The 17,575-nt window shown below is 29.2% G+C and overlaps 2 protein-coding genes across 2 annotated transcripts in view; one reads left to right on the forward strand and one right to left on the reverse strand.

Moving 5' to 3' along the window:
- The window catches only part of LOC106637852 (uncharacterized), a 144,893-nt gene that overhangs the window by 44,953 nt on the left and 82,365 nt on the right, over positions 1 to 17,575 (forward strand). The window lies entirely within an intron of this gene.
- On the reverse strand, positions 1,965 to 15,585 carry LOC111643132 (vascular endothelial growth factor receptor kdr-like). The gene is made up of 10 exons (XM_089594352.1): positions 15,354 to 15,585; positions 9,251 to 9,397; positions 8,623 to 8,922; positions 5,602 to 5,702; positions 5,371 to 5,521; positions 5,066 to 5,290; positions 4,857 to 4,995; positions 2,769 to 3,036; positions 2,368 to 2,699; positions 1,965 to 2,286 (listed from the first exon to the last, which is right to left on the reverse strand). The coding sequence occupies exons 1-10, from the start codon at positions 15,583 to 15,585 to the stop codon at positions 1,965 to 1,967; spliced, it is 2,217 nt and encodes a 738-aa protein (XP_089450478.1).

Consider the following 17,575-nt stretch of genomic DNA (forward strand, 5'->3'; position numbering starts at 1 on the left):
GCGACCTATTTCCTATACTTGCCGCGCTTATTTTTTTCTTCCTCCTTGTTTATTTTTATCTCCTGCTTTTCAGTTCTCTTTGTTTTAAATTTGTTCTTTTTAAGTCACATACGTTTTTATTCTCTCCAAGGAACAACCTGTAGTTTTTATGAGTTGGTAATTAAAATGCAGATGTAATATTAAGCATAAACAAAATGTACATCAATCGAGGTTTAAACAGATTTTATACATAGAAGCTCATACTACTCTTCATTTTATAAATTCTAAAAACTTATTTTTAATGCGGTATGATTGACATCAACTTCTATGAAATCCTAACTTATTAACTTCTGATGCGTTAGATGCGGTGGTTCATATTGGGAGTTACATGCAGTATCAAAACCATATATCCCTACTTCTACTATAAAATAAAACCTTCAAACTCTATGTCAAATTTAATTTAAAATTTTTAGATACCTTAAATTTGTTTCCGTGGCATTATTATTTCCTCTGCTATCAAAATATTCCATATAAAATTTTAAATCAAAATAGTAATAGATAAATATTTATTAACAATTAAAGTGAATCTTTTCCTGCCCGTTTTCGTTCCTAAGTTCTGAGTAGAAAGTCCTAAAATTTTACGGAAACTTCAGGGCCCCTAAATACTGAATTTTGAAAATGGCATAAGTATTCGTGTAATTACATGATTAAGTTATTCACTTTGTTATAATGATGTCTAAAGAATAAAAGATAAAAAAATTTTCTGCTTATTGCAAAATGAATTTATTGAAAATGAAATTTTTGGAAATTTGAATTTCATTGACCAAAATCAACTTGGTAGCCAAAATCTATAAATATAATAATGCTAACAGGCCCAATATCATTGAACGAGACTAAGGTGAAGTTAATTGTAAACAGACAATTTACCTTACAGTCGTTAAAGAGTGATACCATCATTTAGTATATAAGTGTTGTCTAGTGTGACATTAAAACACAATGTATAAGCTGAAAAAAATTTTTGATACCTTTATGGTGGCTCCAGTGGCCTCAATGTTAAAATTATAAATAACCCAACCGAGGTTAATAAAATTGAATTATATTCTTTGAATTCCCATCTTTCTATTCGTATAAAAAAAAATTAAGGTTGATGATGAAAATTGTAAAAAATCATGCTTACAAAATCGTAGTTTTAAGACGAGTTAGATAGGAAATGCAAGCTTACGCGATATACAACCTACTGCTGCACTTATATAAATAACCCGTAAGGTGTAAAAAAATATACTATCTTGTATATATTATTACGCAGTTTTCGATGACATGAGAAAAGTGTCTTGTTATCGAACAAAATCTTCAAATAATCGAAAACTAAGTACACAGTTGCGAGTGCAAGTCAGCTCTCAGCTGTCTGCATTCTGCAGAGTACATATATATAGGTATAACTACTCTTGAACTTAGGAGCGTACCGTAACAGTTCATCAATTAGGGCACCATAAAACTTTTTTGTTTTTTTATATTAACTCACTAAAGTAACAGATAAAATGTGGAATCTGGCTTACAACTCTCTCTACGATAATTTTAAACCATATTTTAAAGAAAATAATGATTAATTTGTAGTCTCCCCATTTTGATACGGCACTAGGCGCTGGAGCCACCTTAAGTGAGACTATGTTACATCAAATTTTTTATTTAAAGCTTTATTTTTTTATACCATATATAATTAGTCGTTGTAGAGTACAATATTCTGGTTCTACAATTGTATTCTCTTTACAATCTATAAATTCTTACATAATTAGTTGTTGATGATAGTTTGTCTCATTTTAATGAAGTCTAAGAAACAAAATATAAAAAGTAACTACTGATTAGCAAATTTTTTATAAAAAGGAACATTTTAATTAATTAATAATGAGATTCTGGTATTTTAAAGTATCTTTATCAAGTTTATGAAGTAAGTTATTAAGTATCTAGCAACTTTGTCATTAAAAACATCAGACTTTCCCGGAGTTGGCTATACGGCTGTTATTGTTGCTCACATGAAAGTATAGTGGGTTTTCGACTTGCACTGAGCTATTTTGATAGTCCTGTTGAGGTAGGGCAAGCGCTACTTGGTCCGTTGAAGACATATTTGCCAAATAATCATTTTTTTTTATTAAGTCAGCGTTCATGTTGATAACCTCATACTCATGGTACAGTTTTTCGAAGTGCTTTCTCGTACCTTCATCTAACAGCACACCAATACTTTTCGATAATTTAGTGAATGATGGCCTTAGAGCTGAATCATCCTCCCAGCATTTAAGCATTATATTGTAACTGACAAGTGAATGAATGAAATGAATAAATAATGATGAAGACAAAAGTCAAAAAAAAAGCTTCCATCGTTTCTTCACTTACAGATGTTTCGTGGCATATCTAGGTATTCCCAACCTGTATCCGTCCATGAGTTTCTGATATACTTCGAAAGCTTCCATGCCTGGATACGGTGGTTCTGCAAGAGTAAATAACTCCCAAAGCACTACACCATATGACCAAACATCAGACTTTATCGAAAAAACTCCGTCCCTGAGAGATTCAGTGGCCATCCACTTAAATGGCAACTTTACATTGTTTAGTCTCGTGTAATTGATGTCCTTGTACAATGTCTGGGCCAAACCAAAGTCACAAATTTTGACGACATTGTTATCTGCCAGCAAAATGTTTCTGGCAGCCAGATCACAGTGCAAAACCTATATACAAAGATACACTATTATAGGCAAAGTACTTATAAGTGAGTAGTTTTATATACATATTCTTACATTTCTCCTTGATAGATATTCCATGCCATGAGCCACCTGATAGCTCCAAGAAAGAAGGTCATGGGAGCAGATGCATTTAGGCTTCCAGTTTTCGTAATTACCTTCGTAGTTAGAACGCCAGCCTGGCTGTAAATCATTATTGTAATAGGCACTACAAAACTCCATTGAATTGCTTAAGTTCTGAGCCGTAGTGCACGAAAAGTTTGTATCATTGTTGTTGAATACCGTATTTAAATAATTGGACGATGCTGAACCCATATATTCTGCTCTGTAAGTAAATAAAAAAGCAAATTTACTCGTTAATCAATCAGTTGTTGTTATAATAAAGTCGTTTAGTACCAGAAATTTTTACTTTAATTTATCGTTTGATTTCTTAGTGTTGTCTCAGTTAAGCTAAGCACTTGCTTAAAGAAGGATATTTTTTTTTGTTTTATTCATATCAAAAGTAAAGAGATGACTAATACATAAAAAAAAAAATTCATGAAGATTTCAATAGTATTGAATTGCGTTTACGAAGAGTATAAATTTAAATGGCAACTATGAGTGATGGCTCGAAGTAAAATGGTTTTTACTCTTTGGAAGTGGAGACATGTTAGAATCTTGATAATATATCAGTAAATTAAAGAAACAATTTTTTTGTACTTTCTTGCATAAAAAAATTTCCATGTACTAACTTATAACATTGACTACTTACTCTTTACATTTGAAAAAAGATAACAAATGTTACAGCAATAACAAGAAATAAGAATTCTACATGTAACTCATAGTTCAACATCAAATTAAACTTAAATAGAAAAGTACAGTATAATTTTATCCACTATTATTTTAAGTAAAAAAATATAAATAATTTTTGATAATCATACTACTCCCCTAAGAAGAATAAACGCAGAATATTTTAAATCACAGATATTTTACACCTGAGGCATGAACGCGGGTGACAAAAATATGATCTGAGGCTTTCTTTATTTCCTTCCGTAAACTGTATACGATTTTTATCAATCCTGCGCCAGAAAACAAAATTTTTATCTAGCGAGTGAAAAAAAGATCTTTTGTCTTTCACTACAGTGTAAGGTTAATAACAAATGTGAAATAACACAGAATATCACAAAAAAATATTAAAACTTTTTGTTAAGTATAAATAACTATTATAACGTATCAACCACACGTAAAAACAGTAAAACTGACAACCCTTTTCTTCAATTCTGTTCGGAAATTCTAATAGTTAGATGTCTACTTAGATCTAACAATAAAGAGAAGTTGCCGTAAGAAAGAAGAACACTATATACCACTAGGAAAAAAATTAAACTGCGGTAAATGCAAATATATTTGCTAATCGTCAAAACAAATTTTTTTTAATATTGAGCTCTTTGGTATTTTTAATAGCAACTCACTGCAGTTCATCTTTTAATCAATACCAGATATCACTGTTGTCGGAATTTTTAGTAATGGTTTGCACAAAATTATACAATTTGGCATATTTTTGTGCTTTTTTACTAGAAATAATTGTACCTAATTTAATGTTTATGTCTCACAGTCAAAATACTACTATCTTTTCATCATCTGAGATTAACACATAATAATAGTACATAGCCAGTCACATAAACGATTTTTTATATCAGACAAATTCTGAATCTTATTTTAATATTGCCAAGTACATTAGCTCGTTTCCTGTGAGTAGTGTGACACTAAATAAAAATTTTCCCATTCTAAAGCTTCTACGTTCTCGAACAGTATTTTCAAGTATGCAAAAAATCCATCAGATTATGTACAAACAATACTAAAATTTTGTAAAATTTTGAATGGTCAATTTTTGTACACCCTCTGGTAAATTAAAAAAACCTATTTAAATCTACTCTAAATTTATAACTACTCATGTATAGAATATCATACAAATATGAACAGCACTTCCTTGACGAAACATTTACCGATTTGACTTTTTATACGTATAATTTTCAAGATCATCCATCATAATTTAAAAATTGTCAACAAAAAAACTTACACACGTCTCATGAGACGAAATTGTGCCATTAGCCTACGGTCTTAAGCATAAGTTAGATTTTTAAACAAACAAATACATCAAATTAGCACCTTTTAAATTTTTTTTTAATGGACCAATTAAAATCACCAGAAAATGGATCAATTTGATTTATGAAATTTTCTCGGTGATATTTCAAATAGTCTTGTAGGTTTCCATAAGCACAGGCTTCGAGAATCACTAAAAATTCACCTATAAAATAACTTGGTTTTTAGTTGAAAGGTAGCAATTATTACTTTAAAAATGAAAAAAAAATTCTAACGGTTAACAATATTTTTTGTACAGGCGCCCAGAAGATTTACAACGTTCAAGTGTTGCCCCAGATGCATCATAATTTTAAATTCTTTCACAAGAGCACGAACATAAACTGACTCGGCATTTTCGTGAACCATTTTAACAGCAACGGTTGTGACAGCCTCCGTAGCACAAATCCCAGAAGCTTCTGCTTTTACTACAACCCCAAAAGCTCCACTTCCCAACTGTTGACCTTTAATTTCAAATATCACAATATGTCCATTAATGTTGATTATCATAGCCACTACTTTACAGTTAGCTCAGATTTCATACCTAACTGTAGTTTTTTTCTAGGAAATTCCCACTTTTCATCATATGGAAGAAACTCAGCTTGATCATTAACTGTTAGATCAGGATTTATTAAATCAACGGCTCCGTTATCAAAATTAGTCAAGCCAGCTTTTAACAACTGCTTTTTTTTTATCTGTGTACAATAAATAAATTAATGAAATTTTTATTATTTTCATTGATTTTTGGAATTTTAATTATAAATCTTCATCTCACCTGTTTATGTAGTACTTTAAAAGAAAAGTAAATAAGAAGTATAATAAGAATTACGATGAACCAAACTATCAATGTAAGTTGAAGAAAACGATTTTCAATCTCTAAAATCATGATTAATTGTATGGATAATATTATCATTACTAATAGCTTTTATAATTAATTCAGAAAAACACTCTCTTTTGCCACAACATCATGCTACAACACTGAAGTTTTCAAACCATCAATTATTATTAATGTAATCAAATTATAATCAAGAACTTCATTATAATCATCAACACATATCTTTATAAAATTTGAAGTTTAAAAGCTAATAAACATATAGATTACGACTCCAATTAAGGTTACAGTGCAACATATGCAATGATTTTTTAACGACTTTGAACTATTGAACGAAATTCTTAAGACACAATTTTTTTATTGTCATTTTTTACTTACGTTTAACCACATATAATTAAAAATCTGTTTGTAGTTCTATGGCTATTTGTAAAATTATTTTATTAAAATTTATTAAATAAAAATAAAATTCTCGAGTTTTAGTTAGAATTAGTAAGAATCGATTTTTACAATTTTCTAATGAGTCTCGTAAGTATTTTTCTTTTATTTATTGTTGCTACAAATATTAGTGTAACGAAGTTGATCCATTACCCAAAAACAGTAAAAACGTTGTAACAACAATCAACAAAATTTTTTACTCCATTTTGTATCTCGTTAACAAAAAGTTGTTTGTTATAAACAGCTTTATGATTTATATATCCCAGCAGTAACAAAACACTATTGTATCTGTACTAATCTGCATCCTCCCCAGGGCAATAAATGGGCCCGAGAAGGTTTATGATTTTTGATTATTTCGAACAGAATAACTTGAATGAAATCTTTGCCTATACGTTGACTGGTGAGTCACTTACATGGTCAATATTTGAACAGTTGTTTAAAGTTTTGAACTTTCTGGGAAATCTCCCAAATGCAAAAAATTGTCAAAAATTAAATGTTTAGACAATATTAAAAAATTAAATAAAACATCTTTTGACATTTATCAACTAATGGATTAATTACATATTTTATAACTCTAGTTAATACATTTGCTTTTATATACTTATTTGAAAGAATATTGTCTGCTTATTATTGTTTAACTATTCCAACCTTCTTTTGAATAGCAACATTCGAATAAAGTTTTTTTTATTAATAAGTTTTAAAATTCTTAATTTGTGGATTAATTAATAAATCTTCGATTAAAAAGTAATAAGCACTCCAGTTATCGAGATATGAAGTCTTCTTATTTAAAAGTATAGTAATAAACACTCAAAACTAGTGTATGACAATCGTTTATGCCGAACTGAGTTACACAACATTCGTATACTTATAATAGAATCTTTGTCTTACATGTAACTTACACAAAATCTTTGCAGTGTGTTCAATTTAAAACGTAAAACTTTGTTTGAAATTTAAAAGATTTCCAACAATTGTTAGCTGTTGCGCAACTGAGCTGTTACTGATCAAAGCCAGCTCATTTTTATTACTGCTACCTGTCCTAAATTAGGTTATAAACATTGGATACACATACATTGACCGTTTAAAAAAAAAAGCTAAAATATTTTGAAGCATATAATAACATTTTCAAAATTCAGTATTTACAACTTTTTAAAACACTTTTTCTATATTGCGTAGTGTCTGAATCAATTACAAAATTTTGGGCCTGGATTTATTGTAAGTTCTTAAAAACCAATGTTGATTTTATAATGTTTTTAATAAACTAAAAAAAAAAACATTATGGTACTATTTTTGGAAATCCTACAGCCCTAAGTGAAAAATTTAGTTTGATTCACACAGTCACCAAGCACTTGGAAATTTTGTAAATAATTTGAAGATACTCAAGTAAACAAACTATAGAAAATGCGTTGGGAGTATGAAATATCAATATTGTAAGATAACCTGAATATGTTGTATCCAAAAACGATTTTTTTACTGAAACCTTAAATTTAAAAATAAAAACTGTCAACATTGTAATACATAACAAGTAGAAGTTTTATAAATATTAGGCGCTCTGATTTCGAGATACATTTTTTAATTCGTTTTTTTTACACATAATCTTATAAACGAAAAACTTCGAAATTTCTGGTTTCATAAATAACTAAAATTGATAAACCAAAGTATTATAATTATACCACATGCTGTTTTAATATATATTAATCGAAAAGAAATTTATTATGCCTTTAAAAAATCTATATACCTAGTGATCAAATTGTTCTCAATTTATAGCATTTTGTTAAATGTATCCCTCTTTTTTTTCAGTTTTGTGATGTTGAGTTTTTTAGGTTACTGAAATGTCCACAAAGTCCATTTGCTGAGGTATAATGCTTTTCTGCTTCACTAAATAAAATAAAAGCTATTGGAGGTGCTCAACTGCCTCAATAATGATAAGATTAGCAAAGAGCAATCAACGTATTTCTCATTCATCAAATAAGGTTTTTAAGAATTTTCTTTTAACACAGAGATACTCCAAAAAAAGTCTTTGGAGTATTAAAAACAGATATAAAAAAAAATTGTTTCAAGGTTAAAAACTATTAAAAAATTATTTATAAGCTACGATAACATCAATAGGTTTAAATAGTTAAAGAATAATGATCAGAGATTATTGCGAGAGATAAATGAAAAAGATATATCAGCTACAGTTACAAAGGATTTTGATAAAAATCTAAAATTGATTTATTCAATATTATTAAATTGTCAAAACATCCAATTAAACCTCACAATTTCAATTATCAAATAAACAAGCCTTGCAATTACATGCATGTTACCGTAAATTTCAATATTCTTAAAGTTTTAATCTCCTTGCATAAAGGTCCAAGCAGATTTTATGCTTATTAGCCCCAAACTAGATTATCTGAACTAATGTGTGAAGCGACATAGATAAATCTTAACAATTAACTTTGATCCATCACATTCATGACACAATCATTTAGTATAAGGGAATTGTTTAGCCTTATTTACAAAATTAACAAACACATGTACTCTTTTTTTTACCTGTAACATTAACTATTTGAAATTTTTCTGTTTTTCCAAATCGGTTTTCAGCACGACAAGAATAATTGCCACCATCATCTTTCACCAGATATCTTACAATTAATTTTTGACTATTAGATAACAGGCTGAATCTATCTTCCGGCGAATTAAAAGGTTCATTGTCCTTGTACCATGTAATGTTCGGTGTTGGCGTACCTCCAACGTAACACAACAAATGAATAACGTTTCGAGCATCTGTTGATAATTCAGTTACGTTGGTAGAATTCATATTGTCTTTAATGAAATAAGGTTTCCTTGGCTCTAAAAATGTAAACATAATTTTAATGTGAATAAACGTTGTTATACAATACAGACGAAAAGAAACAATTTTTGATTACGTTTAGAAACAAGGGAGTATCTTATTTTTTTGATACTCCTATAATTAGACTTTACGTCACAGTAATAGTCTTTCTCATCTAATTGACTTATGTTATAGATTATTAGTTCCTTACGAACAGTAAATGTAGTGACTTTTGATGTTATATGAATTTTTGCTGGAATATAATTTAAAAAGCATTAGTTCTAAGTTTTAACAAAATATTCTATAAAATTTCTTTATTTTCGTATGTAAAGTAATTTTAGAATTTACCTGAATTACTTATTTTTTCGAAGCGGTCGTCCAACCAAATTAAAAATAAATATTTATTTTTAACAGCAGCACAGGTTATAGTAACGTTGTCACCATAATACGTCTCTTCTGGCCCTATTAGTCCATAAGGTGCATCATCGACTAAGTCTGGGAAAAAAGATGAAAGTTTCAAAACATAGCAAACTGAAAATATTTCTTAAAAATAAAATATAGTACAAAACATGAGCTCAAATCAGCACACCAGTAATTTGAATTCCATGTCCTTCCGAGTCACAAGCATATAAATGGCAGGCCTTGCAAATGATGTCGCCAAATGCGACCAAATTTACTTTTAATTCTGAATAAAAGCTATTTCTACTCTGCTCAGCCTTAAATAGTTAGACAATTTTTGGATCACCATTGCATTTTGGGTTTATAAATATAAATGTAACTAAAAAAGTTATATTTGTTTATAAAAGCAAAAAATACCTTCAACTCCACTGTTTTACAATCATGCGTAGAATGATAATCTGGACACATTTTGTAGAACCACGTTATATTTGGTTTAGGATTTCCAGTGGCTTGGCAAGCGAATGTTGCGCTTTGGTTGAGAGTATAAAAAGTTTTGAGTTCTGCTTCGATTAATATAACATGTGGCTTCTCTACAAATGTACAATAATTTGTGTTTTGTATAAAGAAAAGGGCTTAGGGTTTCCGCATAAAATGATTTGACATTATGTTCTATATCAAAATTACCGTAAACTGTAAGAGAAAAATTCAAAAGCTTTACTACATTGCTGTTATTTGCTCGAAGAGTGTAAGTTCCCTGGTCTTCTAACTGAACAAAATGTATCATTAACTTGCTTTCTGGATACTTCGGATATTGTTTTTTGTAATAAGGCATTCTGAACTTAGTACCCAAAACAATCTCAGTACCGTTGGGTGTGAACCTGAAAAATTTTATACTTTATACTACGGATCATCGTAAATTATAGGTTTTTGGCATGAATACATAGTTTTATGCAAATGCAATCATTACCACGTAAGAGTTGGCGGTGGATAAGCATCAATGAAAGCTGTAAGTATCACTAAATCATTAACTTTATGAGTCTTGTTTCCATTCCTAGCTTTTAAGTTTATGAAAGAGAAATTTGGATCTGTAAAAATATACAAGTCTTAAAATAAAAGTTTTTTTCTGTACATTAACGTTGTTTTATAATTTTAAAAACTGACCGAATACTTTTATAAATATGTTCGTACTACGATCCTCATTGAACGAAGATCTCACTTGACAAGTGTAATTACCCTCGTCGTTATAAGTAATATTATTTATGACAAGTTTAGATGTTATTAAATCAACGTTCATGTTTTCTGTCTCTTGAATCTGTTCCAAAGTTGATCTGGAAGTCTATTCATGTACTCATTAAATAATGTTTAAAAATATTCTAGTATTGCATAATATTTGCTACATCAGTCACTGTATATTAGTCATTTTACCAAAAACGAAATTTTTCACGACCAAATCAATTAAAGTGCCAACAATAAAAAATAAGTTGTTCAAAAAACATTACAAATAATAGAGCAAAGTTCCCTACTAAACAAAAATTTATCCTAAAAAGCATTTATTAGTATTTAAAATGAGAAAGAGTTAAAATTAGCTGTATAGTCTTGTGTCCCCCTCCAAAATGTTTACTTTTGACGACACCTAAAAGTAAAATACGGCTTAAATAATTACTTCTACGTCATTTACAAAGTTTGTTAAATTTCATGTAAGAAAAATACCATGGTAGATGCACACAATTGTATTCGCATTAAAAATCAAACACATTTAATTATACGGAGACGAAATGTATTGTACCTAGATTTTTTCAATTTTTTCTTTGACTACGGATCAATTCTACATATTTCATAACCCGTTTAATTAGTCTCTCCAAAATACAAACTAAAATTCCATAACGAATTATCAACTTTAATGGTGATTGATAAAACTGTATCTCTTAAGTACATAATATGAGTATAAAAGTAAAAGCAATATTAATATTGCACACCGGAGTTTTTGTTGCACCTAACCCCATCCATAATATTGATATTAAAAAACTTTTATTTAGCAGGGCTTCAACACTGATGATTTGTTTTGATAACCAGCATAACAAAAAAAATATTCGAAAAATACTGCTTTTTAGTCTTTCTCCATTTTCGCTTATAAGATACGCTCGTTTTCGTTAAATGACCCATACACAACAATAGGAAATGTGCATAAGAAAATTAAAATTCTCTTACTATATTTTGAGGAGTCTTCCAGGTAACAATGTTAGAACTTTCTACGTAGTTTTTAACTGTACACGTAAGAGTCAATGTAGAGCCTACAAAAACTTTCTTCTGTCCTTCTATTTTCACAACTTTTTCACTTATGCAATCGCGAAAATAGGTATGAGGAAACATCATCGTCTTGTCCGTAAAATCACCATCATTGGCTTCACAGAAAAATTCTGTTTTAGGGCTATAGAAACTTAAATTTTTAAGGACAAAACCAACTTTGGGATCGAAAAATGCATCCCTGTTGATGATTCTCTGTAAGTTCTAACGTAATATGTATAACATTAATTTCAAACTACTTAAAATGTATAAAATTGTACAGTAAATACATGTTACATTATCCCGTGTTGTTAACGTCACGTTGATTCTAGGTGAGGTTGTTCGGCACGGAAATACAGCATAGTAAGATCTACATGCTTGAGATAGAAATGGATACCAATATGCTTGGATAAATGCACTTTTATTGGCTGCGTAAAAAATATAAAAAATTTTTCTTGCAGATGCAGTATTACTAGCACAAATCAATAAAAAAAGTTAAATGAAGAATTCTTACAATTAATATAAACGTACATCCAACTGATACTTAGATCATTTAAATCTTTACTTGACTGAAGTAAAATTAGCTTGTTTATATCAGCACAGCCATACCAGCCAGCATCTCCAACGACTGTCGATTTTCGCAAAAATGTTTTATTGCTGCTCATTTCTTTTGGGAATATTTCATAATCAGAAGTTATTATCTATTCATTTGAAATAAAAAATTCAATTTTATATGAGAGAAAATAAAAAAAAAAATTTATACGAGCATTCAATACTAAATGTGTGTAACTCACACCCCGAACGAAATATGAGTTTGGATAATAAAACTGTACATGTCCATTGCTTGTGCAACTAATTTCCAAAACTTCTCCTTCATTTATCTCCAACTCGGTCACATTTGGATGGAGCTGGGGCTTATGTCCATTACAACCTTTGCAAATGAATACAATTTCTTTTGAAATTCAATGTGATCAGTTTCTATTAAGATATCATAGAATATTGATAATTTCAGGAAAATATAATTACAAATACAGTAAATTGTAAAGAAATATGAATTATTTTGAGTGGAAACAGCAACGCACTTTCAGGCATAGTTTTTGTAGCTTCTATCTTAAGTTACAATTATTTTTTCTCTGCATTCTTGACAATATTGTAAACTGTTTGAAAATGATACACAGCTTTTTAAGCTCAAAAGAAATATATTTTATAAAAGTGATGTTGACATTTTTAGCCTTACAATAATAAAAAAAATTAACTCTAACAATTTAAATTTTTTATTATTTGAAAGGGAAATCACCTTGTGCCTAGTTAAACGTGTTAACTACAAAATTTTTAATTTTTCTGAATAAGAATATTAGTTTAAGATATAACAAAAAAAATTTTAAAGGGTACATGATGGATAAATCAAAATTAAGCAATAGTGGACGTCCTAATAAGTATAAAAATCTTCAAGATTTTTGATAACAACATTATGACATTTAGCTAAGGAATCATTTTTCGAACTTCCTCAAGTGATATTCTCAACAAGTATGATATCTTACAATTACAATTTACAGCTAAATATACACACAAGTAATTGTACTTACATGATAACAAAAAAACGCTAACGAACAGTAGTGTCCAGTACTGTATTAAGACCAAGCCCTGCCATCCTGGAGATCTTCGTATTAGTCCCTGCGAGCGTCCCTTCATTTGCTTACAACAGTGACTCATAATTTTCATGATTGAAAAGTAGCCAAACTATATAGACACAAAAAGGTGAGGATACTTGATAAACCACTAGCTATGAATGATCACGCGTTCAGAATTCAATGAAGATATTAAACGTCCAGTCTGTAGTGAGCTGAAGTAAGAATACAAGTAAACTGTCATCACTTAATTTTAGAGTTCTCTATTCTTGTCCCGCTTTAACAAGAGCTATATGTTATACGCTTAGCAACACGTTTTAATTACTTACAGTTTGATAAGCTACTCATTTAATGGATACACTTAAAACTTTGGTCATCAAATCAAACTTTGAATTCCTCTGCAAGTATTGAAGTTAAATGTATATTGATTAACCCACGGCAAAACTAAATTGTTTTTTTTAAGCTGTGTTGAAATTTTGCTAGAAATTGTTGGCATAATAAGATTTTCAAAGAAGCATACGGGTCTCTTTTATTAAAAAATTTTATTTACACTACTGTAACTTCAAACAATTAAAAATTTCAAACTATTTTATTCGACACTTAATTTTAATTCTTAAGTTCTGCAGCGTTAATTAACATAAAATATTATGGAAAGTTTTAAAGCGCGTTTACTATTTATTTGAGAGACAAATAGTAACAATCAAAGGCAAAGTTTTTGAGTGAAACCATTGAAGTTATTTTTAATTTTAGTTGTCACATAAGCAGTTTTTAAAGCAGCTAAACATAATATTTTTTCCTGGTAATGTTACTACTTGATGTTTGTTATAGCCAAAGCTCGAATAAAATGGTTTGTTGTGAAATAAATATTTTTATCACATCAATAGTTCACAGGTAATTGTGAGTATCAACCAGATTATTTTTGACATTTCCCAAAGATTGCTTCAATAAAAATATCCTTTCCGACGCTCTATTAGCGAAACCAATTACCTATAAAACATTAAGCTCTAACTTTTTAATTTTTTATTACTTTTTCTATACTATGTGAAGTCCAAATTTACTGCAAAATTTTGGACCTAGCTTTATTGCCATTTTTTAAGAACCTATATTAATTTTGATGATGTTTTTATCAAACTTAAAGAAAGCATTATAGTGTTGCTTTTAGAAATTCTAAAGCACTAAATATGAAATTTAGTTTGGTTCACAGAGTCACCAGGCACATTCATACACTATAGTCGATACTTTGAAAAATCACCGAAATTAGGAGCAATACAGAAGTAATTCCAAATGTTGAAAAAATTATTGTCATTATTAGCTCTCTACTTACTCTTTCTAAATAAATACTTCTACTAAATATATAGTTCAAGGAGTTTACTTCTTTGAGTATCACAAGGTGTTAACCTGAGGTAGAAAAAATATATATGAAAATAATTTAGAATCACAGATAACTGATATTTAAGAGTATGACAAAACACGAAAATTACAGAGAAATTTCCATTTGAATTTTTTTAACCAAAATGATGATAATGTAGTAAATTCAGCTGACTTTTTCCGAATGTTACTAGATTTTGCATTCTATTCGTTTAATGTAATATTCAACAAATAAATTAAATCAAAGATGTGTTTAAAAATCAAATGACAATTCAATTTTATAAATAATTTAAATTTCGTTAGTAATTTTCGATTCTTAGAATAAAGGGTGAATCGGTCTTCCGGCAGATTCAAAGGGGCATTATCATTGTACCATACAATATTCGGTATATAATACTGTAATTTGGAAATGTCATAAGTATACGTATAATTAATTACTGACTATTTTAATAATGTCTATGGAATAAATAATGAAATTTTCTGCTTATTGCGGACTAAATTTATTGAAAGCGACATTTCGGCAAGTTCAAATTTTATTAAACAAAATCAACTTGTTAACTAACATGTGTAACATAATGATGTTAACGGACACAAATCTATTAAATTCAGACTAAGGTAAAAAGAAAAAACAATTTAACATATAATTATTGCAGAAATGATACCATTATTTAGCATATAAGTGATGTTTAGCTTGACGTAAAAAATTTAAAACAAATCACATGTACTAATTTGTTGACTTGTTACATAAACTATTTGGAATTTTTCTATTTTACCAAACCTATTTTCAGCTTGACAAGAATAGTTGCCAGTATCATCTTTCATCAGATATCTTATAATTAATTTTTGACTATTAGATAACAGGCTGAATCTATCTTCCGGGAGATCCAAAGGTTCATCATCCTTGTACCATGTAATATTCGGAGTTGGCGTTCCTCCAACGTAACAGAATAAATGAATAACGTTTCGAGCATCTGTTGATAATTGAGTTACGTTGGTAGAATTCATATTGTCTTTAATGAAATACGGTATCCTCGGCTCTAAAAATGTAAACATAATTTAAATGTAAATGAACGTTGTAATACAATACAGACGAAAAGAAACAACTTTCGATTACGTTTAGAAACAAGGGAGTATCTTATTCTTCTGATAATCCCATAATGAGACTTTACTTTACAGTAATAGTCTTTCTCATCTAATTGACTTATGTTATAGATAAATAGTTCCTCACGAACAGTAAAATTAGTGGCTTTGGATGTTAGATGAATTTTTGCTGGAATATAATTTAAAAAGCATTAGTTCTAAGTTTTTACAAAATATTTTATGAAATTTCTTTATTTTCGTATGTAAAAAAATTTTAAATTTACCTGAATTACTTATTTTTTCGAAGCGGTCGTCCAACCATGTTAATGATATGTGTTGACTTTTAACAGCAGCACATATCAAAGTAACGTTTTCACCATTATATGTTTCTTTTGGTCCTATTAGACCATATGGCGCATCGTCAACTAAGTCTGAAAAAAAGGTCATGAATTAATGAAAAATAATTTTGAAATAACAAGACAAAACAAAACATAAGTTTAAATATGCAAACCGGTAATTTGGATTCGATGTCTTTTTGAGCTGCAGGCATATGAATTGCAAGCCTTGCAAATGATTTCGCCAAATGCTGTTAGATTTACTTTCAATTCTGAATAAAGTCTACTTGTACTCTGTTGACCCTTTAACAGTTAGATCATTATTAGAGCATAAGTTCATTTTCTGTTTATAATTGGCTTAAAGTATGAATGTGAATGAAAAAGTTATATTTGTTTATAAAAGTAAAAAATACCTTCAACTCCACTGTTTTACAATCATGCGTAGAATCATAATCTGAACACTTATTGTAGAACCACGTTATATTTGGCTTAGGATTGCCAGTGGCTTGGCAAGCGAATGTTGCGCTTTGGTTTAAAGTGTAAAAAGTTTTGAGTTCAGCTTCGATTAATATAACATGTAATTTCTCTGCAAATGTACAATAATTTGTTTTTTGTATAAAGAAAAGGGCTTAGGGTTTCCGCATAAAATGATTTGACATTATGTTCTATATCAAAATTACCGTAAACTGTAAGAGAAAAATTCAAAAGCTTTACTACATTGCTGTTATTTGCTCTAAGAGTATAAATTCCCTGGTCTTCTAACTGAACATCATAGATCATTAAATTACCTTCTGGATATTGTGCAAACTGTTTAAAGTAATAAGGCCTCCTAAATTTACTACCCAAAACAATCTCAGTACCGTTTGGTGTGAACCTGAAAAATTTTATACTTCATACTACGGATCATGGTAAATTATAGGTTTTTGGCATGAATGTTTAGTTTTATGCAAATGCAATCATTACCACGTAAGAGTTGGCGGTGGATAAGCATCAATGAAAGCTGTAAGTATCACTAAATTATGAACTCTATGAGTCTTGTTTCCATTCCTAGCTTTTAAGTTTATGAAAGAGATATTTGGATCTGTAAAAATATACAAGTCTTAAAATGCAAATTTTTGTCTGTACATTAACGTTGTTTTATAATTTTAAAAACTGACCGTATACTTTTATAAATATGTTCGTACTACGATCCTCATTGAACGAAGATCTCACTTGACAAGTGTAATTACCCTCATCGTTATAAGTAATATTATTTATGACAAGTTTAGATGTTATTAAATCAACGTTCATGTTTTCTGTCTCTTGAATCTGTTCCAAAGTTGATCTGGAAGTCTATTTATGTACTCATTGAATAATGTTTAAAAATATTCTAGTATTGCATAATATTTGCTACATCAGTCACTGTATATTAGTCATTTTACCAAAAACGAAATTTTTCACGACTAAATCAATTGAAGCGCCAACAATAACAAATTAGTTGTTCAAAAAACTTTACGAATAATAAAGCAAAGTTCCCTACTAAACAAAAATTTATCCTAAAAAGCATTCATTATTATTTAAAATGAGAAAGAGTTAAAATT

This window comes from Copidosoma floridanum, unplaced genomic scaffold (assembly GCF_036245765.1).
Source record: "Copidosoma floridanum isolate Cflo_tuat_1 unplaced genomic scaffold, Cflo_Japanese_pri ptg000021l, whole genome shotgun sequence".
Classification (NCBI taxonomy): Eukaryota; Metazoa; Arthropoda; class Insecta; order Hymenoptera; family Encyrtidae; genus Copidosoma; species Copidosoma floridanum.